We start from the raw sequence: 16922 nt of genomic DNA, 5'->3' as shown, positions 1-16922 counted from the left end.
TTAAGGCTGATTAGAGTAAATTAAAGTGGTTGTAAACCCTCGTGTTTTTTCACCTTAATGCATCCATCTGCACCCAAAAGTCAGACGGACTAAGAAAGTAGTTTTGCACTCCAATCTGTCCGCTGGACTCGCATTTTGGCGGACAGTACGGCCATGTGTGTGCCAGTCCGCCGCACTTTTGAAATGAACTGACTTTTCCCGCCCGGAGAATAGTCCGCTCATTTTGAGCGCATCTCCAGGTAGCCAAGGCCAGCAAAGGAGGCGTCGCTGGCCCCGTCACCTGGTATGGACTTTCCCTTCCCCAAGGCACCCCCCATGTTGAGGGCACGCGGTCTGGTACGGCTCAGGAGGGGGGTCGCTCGCTCGTCCCCACCCCCTTTCCTGGCCGGCCGGGTAGCGTGCTCGGATAAGGGTCTGATATGGACCTGGGGGGGACCCCTACGCCGATTTTTCGGCGTAGGGATTCTCCTTTAAGTCCATACCAGGTGACGGGGCCAGTGACGCCTCCTTCGCTGGCCCCGGCTACCTGGAGACGTGCTCAAAATGAGCGGACTTTTCTCCGCGTGTGTGGGCGAGTCCGTTCATTTCAAAAGTACGGTGGATAGTCCGGCGGACTTATTACGCTTTATTAGTCCGCCGAAAAGTCCCGTGTGTGGGCAGGTAGCTCGTTCGGAAAGTCCGTCAGACTAAGTCCGCTGGATAGTCTGCTACGTGTGTACGCGGTATAAGGGTTAATAAGGAGTTAAAACAGAGGAATATTTAATTTGAAAAAAAAAAAAAAACATTTTTTACTTGGCAGGTTGTTTTAAACTGACTTCATCTGCAGTGGGAAGTTCATCCCTTTGATCTGTAGATGAAGAAACAGATACAAAAAGAAACAATGGGGTCAATTCACTCAAGGTTACCGCATGCGATATGCAGGTCACATGACTAATTTTTCGGAAATATTGCATAAGATAATAGTTCATCAAAGTAAATCAGTTCATAAAAGTAAAATATCTATTGTGAGGTAAATATCACAATAAAACAAAACAAAAAATTAGATAAATCATTAACCGCTTGGCGATCAGCTGCCGTCATTATACTGCAGCAAGGTGTCGCAATCCAGCAAATCGCTGTAGGTGTACATCGGCGTTGGATCTTGCTTTTGTGGGTGCTCCCATTGGCCAGCGGAGGAACTAGTCAGCAAGTCCGGCAGACTCAAGGGCTGCTGGCCACCCGCGATCGTTCTGCGCAGTGACAGAACGGGGATCTGCCTGTGTAAACAAGGCAAATCAACGTTCTGACCGGGGATATCACACATATCCTGTCTTTCTGCTAAGCAGGAAGACAGATCTGTGTGTTTCCCCAGGCACAGAGTCCCCCATACAGTTAGAATACACAGTGAGGGAACACATTTTACCCCTGGAATGCCCCTGATGTTAACCCCTTCCCTGCCAGTGTCATTAGTATAATAACAGTGCATATTTTTAGCAGTGATTACTGTAATAATGTCACTGGTTCCCAAAAAAGTGTAAAAAATTTCAGTTAGATGTCCGATCTGTCCACCACAATGTTGCAGTCCCGCTAAAAATCACAGATCACCACCATTACTAGTAAGCAAAAAATAAATAATAATAAAAATGCCATAAATCTATCTGGCATCCGCTGTTCATCTTTTTGGGCGCCTATTAGAGCCGATGGATCTAATCAGGTGCTTCCAAAAAACACCCCCACCTCTGTAAGTCAGGTGCCCAGTGCCCCAAAAGGGGCCGGACACCTGAATAGGGGGTGTCATCAGCAACCATAGATAGATTCATGCAATGCATGAATCTATCTATGGTGAGAGAGAGGTGACAGGAGAGAGGGGGCAGCGCCCATGTGCCCCTTATGGACGCACCACCACTGCGTATGCCCTTTACTTAACATTGTACATAGAAATATTCAAAATCACCAATAAATCAAGGAAAACAGGAAATTAGATGCATTTTATTGGTAGTTCATCAAAGTAGGTTTGATGTGGAAGTTTCATTGGTTCTTGTTGAAAGCCAGGCTTAGGGCCCATGGCATGGGGATGGGGAGCGGGAGCCAGGGGAGGAGAAAGAAGACCTACCTTGTCCTGGCAATTCTCCACACACTGCTAGCCGTTTCACTTGACCAGACACCAGGCAGGCAGCACTCTACTCCGCCCCATGATCTCACTCCTCCTCCACTCCTCCAATCAGGTACACTGTGCACAGTGTACGCATAGCAAGCGGCTGGGCCAGAGCATCAGTGGAGCTCAAGGCCCCGCCCATCCGCGGCTCGCTTCTCGATCTAAGAAATACAGCACTGGCACTGACTGCTGCACTGTGCGCGCGTCCCCGCCGCTGATGACAGTGACTGGCTGTCTGGCTGTTTGTGAGGATTTTCAGCTCTGATTTGCGGGCAGCACGTGGGCTTAACGGGTAGCTCTGCTTTGGGCCCCAAACAGTGACAGGGCCCTGGGCAGCTGCCCCGTTTGCCCTACATTAAAGATGCCCCTGGACCCAATGATTGACACAAGAAAAGTTGCCCTACAATACATTGTTCCGCTTTTATTACCCCCAACATGATGTTAAGTATCCATAAAACATGGACGTTATTGGCCATCTTCCACCAATAAGGGGTACATATTCAAATTACACATTTCCTTTTTAACATACAATCAACCAATCACAGTCATTAAAGGGGTTGTAAAGGTTAATTTTTTATTTTCTACATAGGTTCCTTTAAGCTAGTCCATTGTTGGTTCACTTACCTTTTCCTTCGATTTCCCTTCTAAATGTTTTTTTTCTTTGTCTGAATATCTCACTTCCTGTTTCTCCTCAGTAAACTTCACACCATCATCCGAGCGGTGTTTAGTCAGCCAGAACAGCTTACTGAACAGCTTACTGAGGAGGAACCGGAAGTGAGAAATTCAGACAAAGAAAACAAAGAAAAAAAACATTTAGAAGGGAAATCGAAGGAAAAGATAAGTGAACCAACAATGCACTAGCATAAAGGAACCTATTTAGAAAATAAAAAAACGAACCTTTAAAACCCCTTTAACTCTTTATCTAAGCAAACCCATCATGTCACATTATTATTATGTCAGATTTAAATGCAGATATCTCATGACACATATGTAACTTCCTATGTCTGTTTTTTTTTTTTAACACAAGACCCATTTATACAACAACACAGATTTTTTTACTGAATCAGCAAAGTGATAACTTTTAAAGTATTCGATTACAAAACACAAGGGGGCTTTTTCATGACCCTTTCAGTATCTGTCACAAACAGGTACCAGCTCCCCCCCCCCCCCCCCCCCCCACCTTCCCTGAAATGTGCCAAATGTGGCACCGGGGGGGAGGAATCAGATAAACGAAAGTTCCAGTTTTGGGTGCAGTCATTTTACTAATGCCCCGTACACACGATCTGAGTTTTTGCATGAAAAATCTTGGATGGTTTTTCCAACTGAATTCCGCTCAAGCTTGGCTTGCATACACACGGTCGCACAAAAGTTCTCGGAACTTTCGACCATTAAGAAGGCAGTGATGTACAACACTACGACGAGCCGAGAAAATCAAGTTCAGTGCTTCCGAGCATGCGTCAAATTTTTTCCGAGCATGCATAGGAATTTTGCACGTCGGAATTGCTAGACGATTGGAATTTCCGATCGGAACTTTTTCCATTGGAAAGATAGAAGGACCTGCTCTCAATCCTTTGCTGACAGAAATTCTGCCAGCAAAAGTCCGATGGGGCATACATACGGTCAGAATCTTCGACCAAAAGCTCTCATCGGACTTTTGCTGGTGGGATTTCCGATCGTGTGTGCGGGGCTTAAAAAACACACACATTTGTTATTTATCACCTGGTTTTTGCTGGCGGTATTTTGGAAAAGTACAAAATAACAATTAGAGGGACTCTGCACTGGCCAGGAAATTAAACATATACAATGTAGCAGTGTAGTCCTCTGAGCTCAGGAATGAAATAAAATTGTAACATTTCATCAGAGGAAGATCGTTTTGAGAATGAAAGTACCCTAGAATGTTTTGATTAATTCGCAATGTTGCTGTGTGCCTTCTGGTGCAGTGTTAACTTTCCAAAAAAATAAAAATTATGAAAAAATAACAAAAATAACACAAAATTGAAGTGTGAAATATTGCAAAATATAACTATTTAACACATTTGTAAACAATGCATGCTTTTTAGTGAATTGACTACTTTTGACATAAATACCTCATGAGTTATTTTACTTCAAAAAATCATACAGTGCTAATCTCTTAGTAAATTGACCCCAATGTTTCTTTTTACCTTTCTGTTTTAGTGGCTGAGCAACGTTGTTGATAAAAATTGCCCAATTACAGCTCCAATTACCGGGACTTTTTTTACACTTCAGGTGTCAACAGAAGAACCCCACTGACAGCTGCATGAGTCGTCAGTTGTTAAGGATGCGGTGGCCGCGCTCCTTAAAAACTGATAATTGCTGGATTCTTTTTTTTACATTTCAGCTGTCAGTGGGGGAATCCCGCAGACAGCTGAAGGAACTGAGCCTGAAAGTATTCAGATATCGGAGCATTTGCACGAATACAGATACTTGTGCAAATGCTTAGTATCGGCAACAATACTGATACCAGCATCGGTATTGGTGCAACCCATAAAAAGAGAAGAGAGAATGAGTGAAAAGGGAAGAGAGAGGGAGAGAAAGAAAAGAGGGCAGTGGGAGAGGGCAGGGAAGGGAGAGAGTGAGAGAAAGGGAAAGGAGAGAGAGAAAATAGGATAGACAGAGAAAAAAGGGTTGGGGGAAAAGAGTGAGAGAAAGGGAGAGGAGAGAGAAAAAGGGGGTAGAGAGAAAATGAAAGGGGAGGTAGGGGGGTGGGGGAACAAAGGCGAGAGATAGGGAGAGGAAAGAGAGAAAGGAGGCTGGTAGAGATGGAGTAAGAAAAAAGACAGGAGAAAGGGAGAAAAGAAGAGAGGCAGAAGAGAAAAAAGGCGGAGGAGATAGAGAAACAGAGAGGAGATAAAAACAAGGAGAGAAGAGAGAGAGAGAAAAGGAGGAGTAGAGACAAAGTAGGATGCTAAAGAGGACAAGAGAAGGAGTGGGAGAGAGAAAGGAGGAGAGAGTGAGAGGGGTAGGAGAGTAAAAGGGGAAGGAGATATAGAGAGTGACGGGGGGGGGGGGGGTAATAGAGGCAGGACAGGAAAAGGGGAGGAGACAGGGAGAGAGCGTTAAGCTGGCCATACACGTGTTATTTTCTTTCATTCAACCCGCTGGTTGAACAAAAGAAAATCACTCGATTCCCCCATCCTCACACCTTATGTGGATGGGGAAATCCCCCCTGCGGAGCCTTTGCGTTTCCACAGCCTGCAGATTTCCCCGCCGTCAGAATATATTTATCTGCACCACCTGTTATAGCCGGCGACACTGATTGAGAAAAATGTTTCCAACAGGCTGCTTGTACACAAGTTGATTGACTTGTGTACAAGAAGACTGCCAAAACATGGATTGAAATTCGGCAAGTACCTGCTGAACTGGCTGATTTTCGATCTTTGTATAGCCAGCTCTAGGGAAGTGAAAGGGGGAGGAGCGAGAAAGTGATAAGGGCGGGAGAATGAAAGGGGGAGGAGCGAGAAAGTGATAAGGGCAGGAGAATGAAAGGGGGGAGTGAGAAAGTGATGAGGGCAGGAGAATGAAAGGGGAAAGAGCGAGAAAGTGATAAGGGCAGGAGAATGAAAGGTGGAAGAGCGAGAAAGTGATAGGGGCCGGAGAATGGAAGGGGGAGGAGAGAGAAAGTGATGGGGCAGGAGAATTAAAGGGGGAGGAGAGAGAAAGCGATAGGGGCAGGAGAATGGAAGGGGGAGGAGAGAGAAAGTGATAGGAGCAGGAGAATGGAAGGGGGAGGAAAGAGGAAGTGATAGGGGCAGGAGAATAAAAAGGGGGAGGAGAGAGAAAGTGATAGAAGCAGGAGAATGGAAGGGGGAGGAGAGAGAAAGTGATGGGGCAGGAGAATGAAAGGGGGAGGAGAGAGAAAGTGATAAGGGCAGGAGAATGAAAGGGGGAGGAGAGAGAAAGTGATAAGGGCAGGAGAATGAAAGGGGGAGGAGAGAAAAAGTAATAGGGGCAGGAGAATGAAAGGGGGAGGAGCGAGAAAGTGATAGGGGCAGGGGCAGGAGAATGAAAGTGGGAGGAGCGAGAAAGTGATAGGGGCAGGAGAATGAAAGGGGGAGGAGCAAGAAAGTGATAGGGACAGGAGAATGGAAGGGGGAGGAGAGAGAAAGTGATGGGGCAGGAGAATGAAAGGGGGAGGAGAGAGAAAGCGATAGGGGCAGGAGAATGGAAGGGGGAGGAGAGAGAAAGTGATAGGGCCAGGGGCAGGAGAAATGAAAGTGGGAGGAGCGAGAAAGTGATAGGGGCAGGAGAATGAAAGGGGGAGGAGCGAGAAAGTGATAGGGGCAGGAGAATGGAAGGGGGAGGAGAGAGAAAGTGATAGGGGCAGGAGAATGGAAGGGGGAGGAGAGATAAAGTGATAGGGGCAGGAGAATGGAAGGGGAAGGAGAGAGAAAGTGATAGGGGCAGGGGAATGGAAGGAGGAGGAGAGAGAAAGTGATGGGGCAGGGGAATGGAAGGGGGAGGAGAGAGAAAGTGATAGGGGCAGGAGAATGGAAGGGGGAGGAGAGAGAAAGTAATAGGGGCAGGAGAATGAAGGGGGGAGGAGAGAGAAAGCGATAGGTGAACGGATAGACACGCATGCACGTTCTGACCATTACCCAATGTATTTTGGTCCAGCTTCTGCCCTAAATGAAACCATGCAAGCCATATGAGTGTTTCCCTTTACGCCCCGTACACAAGAGCGGATTTTCTGGATGGTTTTTCAGACGGAGTTCCGCTCAAGCTTGGCTTGCATACACACGGTCACACAAAAGTTCTCTGAACTTTTGACTGTCAAGAACGCGGTGACGTACAACAATATAACAAGCTGAGGAAATGAAGTTCAATGCTTCCGAGCATGCGTCGAATTGTTTCCGAGCATGCGTAAGAATTTTGAGTGTCCGAATTTGTACAGACGATCGGAATTTCCGATCCAAACTTTTTCCGACCGAAAAATAGAGAAACTGCTCTCAGTATTTTGCTGGCTGGAATTCTGCCAGCAAAAGTCCGATGGAACATACACATGATTGGAATTTCTGACCAAAAGCTCACATCCGACTTTTGCTGGCAGAATTTCTGATCGTGTGTATGGGGCTTTAGAGAAATAGAGAAAAAAGGGGTAAGGTGCCCACAAACAGTCCCGACATTGGCATGTATCATGGAAATAATAGGGCAAGGTTTGTCTCCTCCAGACATTCATACAAGGCTGTCTAGGGATGATCCAGAATGGATTGGAAAAAATGGCCAAATTAGGGGAAAGTAATTTGCCCTGTTTCTTAGCTGTTGGGTTTGGTTTCATGTCAAGCACGCTGTCTACATGGTATTTGTACATTAAGTCTTTTGTGTGAGTTTCCCTTGTAGATTGATAGATAGATAGATAGATAGATAGATAGATAGATAGATAGATAGATAGATAGATAGATAGATAGAGAGTGCATCCGGAAAGTATTCACAGTGCTTCACTTTTTCCATATATTATGTTACAGTCTTATTCCAAAATGGATTAAATTCATTATTTACCTCAAAATTCTACAAACAATACCCCATAATGACAATGTGAAAGAAGTTTGTTTGAAAACTTTACAAAGAAAAAAAGAAAAAAATCACATGTACATAAGTATTCACAGCCTTTGCCATGACACTCAAAATTTAGCTCAGGTGCATCCTCATTCCACTGATCATCCTTGAGATGTTTCTACAACTTGATTGGAGTCCATCTGTGGTAAATTCAGTTGATTAGACATGATTTGGAAAGGCACACACCTGTCTATATAAGGTCCCACAGTTAACAGTGCATGTCAGCGCACCAACCAAGCCATGAAGTCCAAGGAATTGTCTGTAGACCTTTGAGACAGGATTGTATCAAGGCACAGATCTGGGGAAAGATACAGAAACATTTCTGCAGCATTGAAGGTCCCAACGAGCACAGCAGCCTCCATCATCCGTAAATGGAGAAAAGTTTGGAATCACCAGGAGTCTTCCTAGGGTGGGCCTCCCAGCCAAACTGTGCAATCGGGGGAGAGGGGCCTTAGTCAGGGAGGTGAATCCAACAGAGCTCCAGCATTTCTCTGTGGAGAGAGAACAACCTTCCAGAAGAACAACCATCTGTACAGCACTCCACCAATCAGGCCTGTATGGTAAAGTGGCCAAGACAGCCCACCTGGAGTTTGCCAAAAGGCACCCGAAGGACCCTCAGACCATGAGAAACAAAGTTCTCTGGTCTGATGAAACAAAGATTGAACTCTTTGGCCTGAATGGCAAGAGTCATGCCTGAAGGAAACCATGCACCACTCATCACCTGGCCGTCCCTACTGTGAAGCATGGTGGTGGCAGCATCATGCTGTGGGGATCTTTTTTAGTGGCAGGAACTGGGAGATTTGTCAAGATTGAGGGAAAGATGAATGTAAAAATGTACAGACATATGCTAGATGAAAACCTGCTCTAGAGCGCTCCGGATCTCAGACGGGGCGAAGGTTCATCTTCCAACAGGACAACAACCCTAGCACACAGCCAAGATAACAAAGAAGTGGCTACATGACAATTCTGTGAAGTCCCTGAGTGGCCCAGCCGAAGCCCAGACTTGAACCCGATTGAACATCTCTGGAGAGATCTTAAAATGGCTGTGCACCGACACTCCTCATCCAACCTGATTGCAAAGAAGAATGGGAGAAACTGGCCATAAATAGGTGTGCCAAGCTTGTAGCATCATATTTAAAAAGACTTGAGACTGTAATTGGTGCCAAAGGTGCTTCAACAAAGTATTGAGCAAAGGCTGTGAATACTTATGTACATGGAATTTTTTATAAATTTGCAAAGATTTAAAACAAACTTCTTTCATGTTTCATTATGGGGTATTGTTTGTTGAATTTTGAGAAAAGCAATGAATTTAATCCATTTTGGAATAAGGCTGTAACAACTAAATGTGGAAAAAGTGAAGCGTTGTGAACACTTTGCGGATGCACGATAGACACTAGACAGACATTGCCATTTTGAAGGGCTGGGTAAGTTATGAGCCTCCAGCTGTGTCTCCAGCCATGATCAGAGTCTACTGCTGTGTCGGCACCCCCTGGCTGGATGATGATAAGATCACTCCTGCTCCCCTGTATCCAGTCACTGTAAATTAGGTCATTCATATATCTGCATATCCAAATAGCACATGAGCGGGCTGGAAGAATTCACACACAGACATTTCTGATGTAGAAATGTTTCATTTAGAACTAGCAAAAAGCTAGGTAGAGCAAGATCTCCTCAGACCACTAACTATATATACACAATCGACAGTCAATGAACTCAGTATAAACCATTCAAGGAAATCAAAGATCTGCGGTGTTATCCATAGCAACTAGATATCTATTGTCATTCTACCATTGCAAGTTTGAAAATTAAGGAAAGAATCTTTTTTTTTTTTATATAACACCATTTTCTGTTAGAATTATGGAATACAGTGGTGTCACCGCCCTACCTACAGCCTGCTGATTAGACAATGAAGGAGCAGCAACATACTGGGATCAGCAAGGAACCTACTCATTTCTGTAGCGCCCTGGGATTTAGTCAGGGAGCCCCTCCTGATTTAATTCCTTGTCAGGAGTAGCTACTGTAGTTAATTACTAGGGATCCATTGACTTCTCCCTATGTTTGGCCTGGTTGTACTTTCCTCTTCTACCACCAGGCGGCCGGGCACTTGGAGGCATTAGAGTGAGAAGGACAACTCAAGGTCAAGTTATGGGGTATATGGGGTGTCTCGGCCAATGGGCAGGGATTTTGTTGAATCCCTTGGCCTGCTATGAGAGCCTATATATTTGGGTAAGGTCAGGTGATACAGGTTCTTGTGTGCCACCTGGACGTGTGTCGTATGCTCCAGGCTGCTAGGCCGGAGATTGGACCTATCCCGGGGGCATCAGGCTACTAGGCTGTGTGAGGGCCTATCCAGAAGTAAGAGGACAGCACAGGGTTGGGACTGTGGCTTGCAGAGTTAATGAATCAGAGAGTCCAGTGAGAGACTAGGAGCTCAAGGGGCTGAAGAACTACAAGAAGAAGTTGTAGTACAGCTGAGAGAACTGTTACATTGAGTTAGGAACTGTTTAAGTTCTGTTACCATAGTAGACAGCAATCCTGCACATGCAGAAGTGGCACCTTGCTGGGGCCTTTCCCTGTACGGCTGTCCTCCTATTGAAGTCTCAGAGTCTGCCATTTGAAATTGCAACTACTTAAGGTTGACCTGGCCCTTACTTACTTTCCCCTACAAAATATAAAAAGGACTGTCAAAGAAATAAAACCTCTTTTATATCCAAGAGGTGTCTGGCGCCCAATGACTTTTACCACCTTTGCACCCACTATGCCTCACAACCCACCACTTATTGAAGGATGTCAGCTATCATTGGCCTTGAGGGTTCCAATTAGACCTGAAGAGGTCAGAGATTCTGCTACATTTGCATTTCTTAAAATCATCGAAATGCACATATAGCACCCCCCCCCCCCCCAACCCTAGAGGCATGTGAGGGACCCCAGTGGGAGAGCGGGTTAACATTTACCCCATAGTTATTTATTTGCTCCGTTGCCAGTAATTTGGGATTGAGAAATATTGGATGTCAGTCACTTAGTGTCTTTTTAGAAATGTTATTGCTCTAAACACAAAAGAAGAGAGGGTTTTAGGGCCAAAAATATACTTAAAGACTCCAGATCCGCTGCCAACTTGAACAATGTTAAGCACCTTCGAGCCTACACCAAAACACTATAAATAGCAAACAAAAGCTAGGTAGCAGATTCTTCCATATTTCCTCTTAAAAGAGTCACCAGGCCCTTCTGAGGATCCATCTTCCTCCCATCTCCTTCCCCCTCCATTATATCTTCTCCTGGTTCTCCATCTTGGTTCAACTTGGCTAGCTCATGTAGCTTTCAGAACAGCAGGCATTGAGGTACAGGTGCCTGGGTGCTCCTATGGGAATGGCCAGCATTTAATTACATCGGATTTTGTTTGTTGAGAGTTTTGGAGCATTGAGTGTCATCTACAACATGTTCAGGTGTGAATGGGGCCTTACTCTAATACTAGATGTACCAGTGGCACCTACTTGGCAATAGGCAGAAACAACAGCAACACTGAGCTTAGGGGAAGACCAAATGAGCACAGCATTATAAATCAGAAAACTAAATCTACATAACCATCCACCCCACTTAGGGCAGGGTGGCTACCAAAGGGTATTGCTTTATATGTATAACAATGGAAAACACTACAGCATGCCCCAACCCCCCCCAATCCAACCATCCAATTTGTAATGGTGATTCTACAGCTGTTGGCATTGGGTCAGCCAGTTATCTGATACAACATATCAGTTAATACATACAGTATATTTTTTTTTTACACTAAGTTGCAGCAGCCTAGGTAATTTGAGGGGCTGGATCTGGTCTGCTCAAAGTATGAAACTTGTGAAAGGGTTACAAAAGAGCTTTTTTCACTGCTGAAAACATTAACCTCTGAAGTAGTGTAGTCAGACCTTATGCCGACATAACAATCAAAATTCTGAATGTGGAACAAAAGGCACTACCCTGACACAGAAGATCAGAGGACGACAACTTAAAAGTGAATATGGAATGTAGTCAGGCAGAAGTCAGCATGATTGAGGGTTGCATAAGATGCTTCACTGGCAGGAAAAATCTAAAGTTACAGAGCTCAATTTAAAGTGCAGCTGATGCCTGGAAACAAAGGACACCCAAAATCTAGATCAAAGGGTGGGCTAAATATGAGCCCAGGTAGAGTCATGGGTTGAAGAATATGCCGAATTTTAGCAAGTGGAGGGCAGAGATTAACGGCCCCTAAGACTTTTCTTTCATTCTTTTTTTTTTCCCAATTTATGGGATTTAACCCCACTTTAATGCTCTGGAGTTTAACAGTGTTTTGGCAAGAAGTAAGAATATATATAACGTTTCTAAAGCAAAAAAAGGTTTTGAATATAATATAGAAGGGTAGAATCCTGGTCAGTAGACACATAAGGAAGTGAAAGAATATTTCTGCAAAGTAAGGGGAAGTCCCCTCGTAGTTGTCTGTGTAGCAGGTGTCCCCTCTGGAAGAGTTCTCCTCACTTCCTGTTCAGTTCATATCTGCACATTTTTGTTTCCCTATATAGTGAAAAGAACACTATTAATATTTATTTTGTTTTATATCCTAGAGCGAAAAAAACATGCTGTGAAGAATGTCTAACTCAGGCAAGCTTAGTCCTGCTTCCACTGGATCTCCCCATTCCTTTCAAGGTCCAAACCAAGGGCAAGGTTTACCACAGACCCGCCAAGGCATTACTATCCAGCTGACCAAAGTACACAGTGAAGACAACTGGGAGGAATTAGAGGAGAGTGATCTCATCTTTACCCTGGATCAAGATGAAGAGGAGGCCTTGCTGGCAAATCCAGTACCCATCAAACCTAGAGCTCCTGTGTATGGGCAGCCAGTGGGTAAAGAAGGTACTGTGGTCGATGAGCTAGCTCTTGCTGCGTATGAGTGTGCAGGTGATGTTCTCCTGTCCAGTGAGATTCAGAAATGTAGTTCTCCATTGATGCCAAGCTCACCCTCTTCTAAACCTCTCATCAACTTGGTCAAGTCCGTCTCTACTGAAATTAATGCCAAGGATCCTTCTCCTCACAAAACCCATCCATTTGTCAACCTGGTCAAGTCTATATCCACTGAAATTTCCCGACTTGAACCAGAGGTATCGCAATCCAAGTCAGACTCTAAGCTGAATGTTCATCTGTGGAAGCAGATAACCCAACCCAAAAGCAAAAATGTAGACTCTAGGACAGCTCCATCCTCACCTAGCATGTCACCTTCAGAAAGCAAAGGTATGTTTTTCAACGTACAGGAAGTAGAAGCTAAGTTGGAGGACACCAAGAGAAGGTTGTCAGAAGCCATGCAAGAACCCTTAAGCATGCTTAGCAAAATTATTGGTGAGGAGCCAACACCAAGCCCTAAATATAGAACTATGCCTCCAATGTTTTCTTGCCAGGAGTCCCCAACAAGTCAACAGAAGGACCAAGGTTTTTTTGATACAAAGAACAGTTTTCCAAGTTATGGAAAGTCAGAAGAAAGTGAAAGCCTGGAGTTTATGGAGAATTCCAAAAGTGTTCACAGAGAGACACCTAAAGACTACTGCAAATATAAGATCTGTTCCTATGGGGACATGATCCAGGTCCTAGAACTAGCCAACGATGTAGAATCAGAAGATCATAATGTATTGGAGCCTGAAACCCCTTGCCAAACATCCCATCTTAACAATGATGTGCCATGCAGTGCCCTGGTCTGCGTAGCAATCCTAGCTTACAACTTCTTCATTTGGCCCCTGCCAGCCTATATATCTGGACTCGTCATGGGTATTACTAGTGGGTTTCTCCTGGGACTTTTTATGGTGCTTTTTTTGGTTCCAAAGCCTTCATACTCCTCCAGACACAAGCGATGCCTAGAGGAAAGCTCAAAATTCCAAATGACAGCTCAAAAAGCCCAGGAAACCTGTGTTTTTCAGGTAGGCTATGCTCACCCAAAAGAATAAAACATAAAAATGGCATAGTGCACAAGTTTAGTGTAGGCTTATTTACACTATTGCATAATACACAGTGTGTTTTATTGCACAACACACAATTTGTGGTCCTTAAAGTGTGCTGTGCTATCCCCCTAATGATCTGCTGAACCTGCAGCAAAAAAAAAAAATGTTAATTAAAGTGATGTGCCTATAAATCAAATCAAAGAATATGATATATAAGTGACTAAAGTCGTCATTCAGGCCCCTGTGAACGAAAAAACACTTGAGCACACGAGGGTTTGGGCTCTGCCCACATTTGCATCCGTCCTGTGCGTTTTCGGCTGCCCACTTCTTGCGTGCCGAAAAATGTGTTCATTTTTATTTCATGCGTTTTGGAGGTTTCTTCTTTTTTGTTTTTCGGGTCATTCGCTATGATCACAATTTGTTAATTTGAAAATTCATAAATTCGAAAATTCGAAGATCCAAAAATAAGACAGAAAATCCCAAAATAAGAAAGAATAACTAACTAACTAACTAATAATAACTAACTATTAAATTATGGGTATTGGAATTTACTTTCAAATTTGGCTGTTAGTGAACGTAACGAATATGAATTTATTGGAAGTTATGAATTATCCAAAATAACAAATGTTGCATCTAAACAAATAGAACGGAACTAATTTATAATAAATAATGAAATTATTAATAATAATAAGATTCATAATAATAAATAACAATAATAATAAAAACATTTTATTATTATTATTTATTATTATTTTATTATTATTATTAATTTGTTACGTTCCATTTGTTTAGATATGGCATTCGTTATTTCGGATTCGTAACTTTGGATAAATTCGTATTCATTATGTTCACTAACAGCCCAATTTGAAAGGAAATCCCAATACCTGTAATTTAATAGTAATAGTTAAGTTATTATTAGTTAGTTATTTCCGATTTTCGAATTTTCAAATATTTGAATTTACACAAATATTCGGAAAAATTAGTTAAATGGGTTTTCGTTAATTCGGATATTTCCGAATTAACGAATATGTTGAAATTCATTAAAAAATTAATCCGGAACAAAAGGAATTGCACATGTCTAGTTATTGTGGACATCTTCTTAAAGTGCATCTATGCGGTTCAAAAACTCTTAATTTTTTTATGGAATGTTCACCATATGCTAATCCGATGTTGCAGATTCATATCACTCATTTTCCACCAAGGCAGGTGCAAGTTAGCACATGTCAGAACATACTCACGTGCGAATGGCTGTGTAAATCATCACCATAGTGCTACGCTATGGGCATTCTGGGAATTAAATTGTCACACCTTGTATATGTACATACAGACTAGTTATCCTCCATGTTGTTTGGAATAGAAACATTGCATCTGTGTACAAACAGTGGGATGAGCACTTATACTACCTATGCTTGTGAGTAGTTCCTATTTATTTTACTCTTAATAACATTTTGGAGGATAATGCACTAGGCCAGTGTGCCCTCTTTCTTTTATTTATTCTTACAGTGGTTTGAAGCCAACTCCAGTCCTAGAGGGCAGCAAGCAGGGCCAGGACAAGGAGTGGGCAGGAGGGGCGACTGCCCTGGGCACTGTGGTTTCATGTGAGGTAGGGGGGGTGCTGCAAAGAGATTTGTAATGGGAGGGGCAATGGGGGGGGGGATACATGGAAAAATTTGCTAGTAGTGGTGATATAGGGGGATTTGTGTTGGGAGGGAGGATTTGCGCTATGAGGGGGATTTGGGTGGTTTGTGCTAGAAGAGGTGATATGGTGAAGTAAGGAGGAGAATTGTGCTAGGAGGGCAATATTGTTTGGGGGGGGGAATTTTGAGGGTGGGGGGGAGGATTTGTACTAGGAGGGGAAATTTGAGGGACAGAGGATTTGTGCTAGGAGGGGTGACTTTTTTGGGGGAGGGGCAATTTCAACAGGGGGGATTTGTACTGGGGGAATTTATGCTAAGGGAGTAAGCATGCAGATTAGTGCTCAGTTTTTTGGGAGGGATTTTGGCTGGCACATAATGCTCATGCATCTTGAATGGGGGCACATGTTTGACATGTTCGCCCCGGGCTCTAGATTACCTTGTCCTGGCACTGGCAGCAAGGCTTTATGAGAATAAAGTGGTACTGCCTATTGGGTCATCTCATTTATGTGCAGGAGATAATTGTTGCAGAAGGGAAAGCCACCTTGGACACAGCCCTGCCACACCTGGGGGGGGGGGGGGCACCACGTGGCAAGCCAAGCTCCCTTCATGACATACACACTCTAGATCAGTGGCTGGCAACCAGCAGCTCGGTGCTTCATGTCTGCATTGACAGATTCTGCTGTCGCACTGCGCTCCAACAGTCGTCCACTGCAGTTTTACTCAGAGTGCAAAGCAGCCTTTTTCGCACACAGGTCCTGGTGGCCACCACTCCAAGACAGTAAGGGGAGCTCCTCGGTCTTTACACCAAGAAGCACACAGCAGGATTGAGCATCACAGGCCTCAGCACTTACCGTTTGCCCTCTTTGGGTCCTGTAGCATCACAACAGTAAACAGATTGGAAAGCAGGTCTCCCTGCAGCAGTGCGGTCCATATAGGCAGGTGTGAAGCCTGGAGCCCTATACCTGTGTTCTGTGACCATTCTCTCCAGAAGCAGCCAGCCAGAGATCCTTTTCTGCTTCTTGCCACAATCTGCAGCACACTCCACAGGGTGTGCCTGCAACCTCTGTCTCTCCACATGTGGCATTCTCTCCACTTGGTGATGTGCCCCTGAAGTGGCAGTTCAGGGGTGCCTTACTTTCACATTAATTTTAATCACTTTGATGTCTGGCACCTTGGTCACGTCACTATAATACACCTTTTTAACACCTGCCTCTAGGGCCAGGCCTTTTGGCTAGGACCAGAGGAATTTTTGATTCCTGGCCAGAGGGCCTGGTCATTGTGTTACACAATGGCCACCTTTTCACTCTCCCTCTCCACTATTCCTTCCCCACTTTATTTATTTATTTTATTTCTGTGTGGTTTATTACGTTTTATGTTTGCCACTGCACGTTTGGCTAGTAAGGTGTCGGTCCTCGGGCCAACCCTGAACTTCTTGTGGGAGGGTGGACATAGGCTTTCTGGCTTGGTTCGCCCTCTCTTTGGGGGGTCTCCCTTCGGGGGAGCCACTATCCTAGTACCTGGGTGGGTCTGTTTCGGCAGGAAAGGCGGTCGTCCGGCTTTGGCTGGATGGGCCATATATTTGGTACCTCAGTCCCCGTCTGGAGTCTAATGCCCCGGGGGATCAGGGTA

General features: G+C 44.4%; 1 protein-coding gene across 1 annotated transcript in view; it reads left to right on the top strand.

Annotated features, from left to right (window-relative positions):
* Window positions 1-16922, top strand: part of LOC143924878 (testis-expressed protein 2-like) — an 80253-nt gene that overhangs the window by 16291 nt on the left and 47040 nt on the right. The window contains exon 2 of the mRNA XM_077449383.1: window positions 12295-13635. Coding sequence (XP_077305509.1) covers window positions 12319-13635 — 1317 coding nt within the window. The 5' untranslated portion in view covers window positions 12295-12318. The remainder of the gene's footprint in view (window positions 1-12294; window positions 13636-16922) is intronic.

Source organism: Lithobates pipiens, unplaced genomic scaffold (assembly GCF_037356315.1).
Source record: "Lithobates pipiens isolate NorthernLeopardFrog02 unplaced genomic scaffold, aLitPip1_a1.2 Scaffold_22, whole genome shotgun sequence".
Classification (NCBI taxonomy): Eukaryota; Metazoa; Chordata; class Amphibia; order Anura; family Ranidae; genus Lithobates; species Lithobates pipiens.
Note: the sequence above shows the minus strand (reverse complement) of the source record. Positions and strands in the feature narration are given on the sequence as shown.